This window comes from Mitosporidium daphniae (genome assembly GCF_000760515.2).
Source record: "Mitosporidium daphniae strain UGP3 chromosome Unknown contig-244, whole genome shotgun sequence".
Classification (NCBI taxonomy): Eukaryota; Fungi; Microsporidia; genus Mitosporidium; species Mitosporidium daphniae.
Window position 1 is genome coordinate 1 of NW_013546573.1, and position 2,985 is coordinate 2,985.

The following is a 2,985-nucleotide window of genomic DNA, read 5'->3' on the forward strand; positions in this document are numbered from 1 at the left end:
GTTTGCGATTGGAATACCTTTTTGCCTCTCAAAGACAGGAAACAGTCAATAAGCACATCAATAATCTTCCAGTGCTTTTCATGCGGCTCGTTTGTGTCAAACCCAAAAGAAGAGACCGATTTGAATATTCAGTTTTCTGCAGCTGCATTTCGTTTCTGGTATCAAGCAGCCATTACTTTGATCTTGAGGAATGGAAGCACGTTAGATTGATTTGAAAGAACGGGGAGAAAAGATCGATGAAAGCGTGGCGAGTTTTCTGCATTGCCTTTAAATTTCGTAAATTGCATATAATTGGGGTGATTGTCTGTAAATTGGATGTCACTAAATATGTGATTTCCARTCTTGTCSTTTGTTCAACAATTTTTGCAATACATTTTATTTATGTTGATGCTCTACAGCTCCTTTAATAAACACTGAAACCTTAAGCTAACTTAACCTAAGCTAACCACTTGACAAACTAATTGGCCAAATAATTGTCCTTTTAATTTAATTTACTGCACCCTTTTCAACCGATCCAAATTCATCATATTGCGGTTTTTGGGCCGTTTGGAGCGTTGGGCATGTTTTTCTTGCGTTTCACGACATGGTTGCAGAGTGGTCGATGGAATTATTTGATATTGCCTGATGGCTGCATGTTTTGGGCACCGCTGTTTCTGCGCTTGGACCCTCCTGGGCAGCTTCATTCTGTGGCTTCGCCGCCAAAGTCTAGGAAAACCATCACTACACCCTCTTTGAATCACCTTCTGAACTTGCGTCAATACGAGGTTTTTGAAAATCTTATTGCCTCGCTACTCCCAAGTATGCATTTGTCTGACCTGCGAATTTAATCCAATTCAATTTAATTCAATCCAATTCAATTCAATTCCGCCTGCACTCTGATTCGCCCATCTGTCCTAGTTGCAGCTTTCACCCCATAAGTTCGTTTATTAGAAAATAAAGCATAGTAAAACCTAACACTAACACTAAGCCTAACCTCTTTTTCATCGGCACCTGAAGTTACAAAAGTTCTTGACGAAGCTGGGGATTTTCTTCATTGGCATCTGAAGCGACAAAAGCTTTTCTTGGTGGAGCTTTCTGAATTAGTATAGTTTTCAGTGCTTGATCTTTCAGAACTTTTTTAGCTTTCAGATCTTCGATATACTGCAGAGGTTCCAAGGCTGCATGAATGATTTCAGCTTTCCAGCCTTTTGGAGCCAGATATTTCTCACTTTTCAGATCTTCCAAAAATTTCAGAGCTGCCTGACATGTCCGAACCATTGGTCTTTTTTTATTGGGTTTGTGAATTATCATATCTTTCAGAGCATCATGAGCTTTCTCAATTACTATAGCTTTCAGATCTTTCAGATCTTTCAGAGCTTCCAGAGCTTCCAGGGGTTTTTTATCTTCCAGAGCTTTTAGAGCGTCCAGAGCCTTCAGGGCTTTCAGACCTTTCAGAGCTTCTTTAGCTTTATGATTTTCCAGAGTTTGAGGTTTTTCATCTTTTTTAGCTTTCTGGTATTCTTCAACTTTTAGAGCTTCCAGAGCTTCCAGAGAAAAATGAGCTTTCTGAGGTTTCTGAATTAGTAGAGCTTCCAAAGCACGGTGAGCTTTTTGAAATAGTATGGCTTTCAGAGCTTTCAGAGCTTTCAGATTTTTCAGATCTTGCATACCTTCCAGAGCATCCAGAACACACAAAGTTTCCTGAATTAGTAGAGCTTTCTCAGCTTTCTCAGCTTTCTCAATTAGTAGAGCTTCTAGAGCACGATGAGCCTTCTGAGCTAGTAGAGCTTTCTTAGCTTTCGTAATTAGTAGAGCTTCTAGAGCATCATGAGCCTTCCGAGCTAGTAGAAAGTCATGAACTTTATGAATTAATAGAGCTCCCAGATCTGCCAGAGCTCCCAGAGCTTCAAGAACTTTCAGAGCTTCTTTAGCTTCTAACCCGTTCTGAAATATTATAACTCTCAGAGCTTCGAAGGGTGTTTGATCTTTCAGAGCTGTTAAAAGTTCATGGACTTGCTGAACTTTGCGAGATTTAAAATGTCGTATTAGGGTTATAGCACCGTAAGCTTTCTCGATCAGCATAACTCCCTGATCTTCCTGATCTTCCTGAGCTTCCAGAGCTTGCAAAGCTTCTCGAAATTCCAAATATTCCTGATCTTCCTGATCTTCCAGAGCTTCCTGATCTTCGTGAGCTAACCAATCCGATAGAACTAGTTGAACTTTATGAGGTTTCTGAATTAGTATAGCTTCCAGAGCATCACGAGCTTTCTGAATTAGGGTAGCTTTCAGAGCTTCCAGGGGTTTTTGATCATCTTTCAGGGCTTCTAGAGCTTTCTGAATTAGGATAGCTTTCAGAGCTTCTAAGGGTTTTTCGTTTTCCTGGGCTTCCAGAGCTTCTTTAGTTTTTTTATTTTCTAGAGCTTGAGCTTTTTGAGCTTCTTCATCAGATAGAACTGATTGAGTTTCCTGAACTTCCTGAACTGGCGATACAACCAACCAATCTGATAGAGCTGATGGAGCTTCTTCATCAGAAATAACTGATTGGGTTTCCTGAGCTTCCTGAACTGGCGGTACAACCAACGAATCCGATAGAGCTGATGGAGCTGAAGTGACAAATGTTATTTTTGATTGAGTTTTTGGATCCTCTCTTTGATCAAAAGCTGATGAATCCTCATTAGAAAGATCTTCGAAATCGGATCCCAATTCACTGTCTTTATGATCAGAAGTTTCTAAAGATGTATCAGATTTATCTTTTAAAGGCTTTTTTGATTTTTCTGGAAGCTTCGGTTGTATCTCATTTACTAGAGATCCGTGATTTCCGCTTGATTTATTTTCTGTACCTTTGTGTGTGTTTTCTGCACGGGTTTTGACTGGTTGGCTTGACTGCCTTATTGAACCCTCTTGAGTGTATAGATCTGTTTCTTGACATTTCAGTGAGGGAAGAAGGAGAATGGCGATGAAAGTTACGACAAATAAACGGTTTCGAATCATCATCGAAATGTAAAA

The 2,985-nt window shown here is 39.8% G+C and overlaps 1 protein-coding gene across 1 annotated transcript; it reads right to left on the reverse strand.

Moving 5' to 3' along the window:
* Positions 1 to 996: 996 nt before the first annotated feature.
* Positions 997 to 2,973, reverse strand: DI09_244p10 (putative erythrocyte binding protein; the record flags this gene model as incomplete). The annotated part of the gene is made up of 1 exon (XM_013382902.1): positions 997 to 2,973. One exon carries the CDS (start codon positions 2,971 to 2,973, stop codon positions 997 to 999), a length of 1,977 nt encoding a protein of 658 aa, XP_013238356.1.
* Between the last annotated feature and the right edge of the window lie 12 nt (positions 2,974 to 2,985).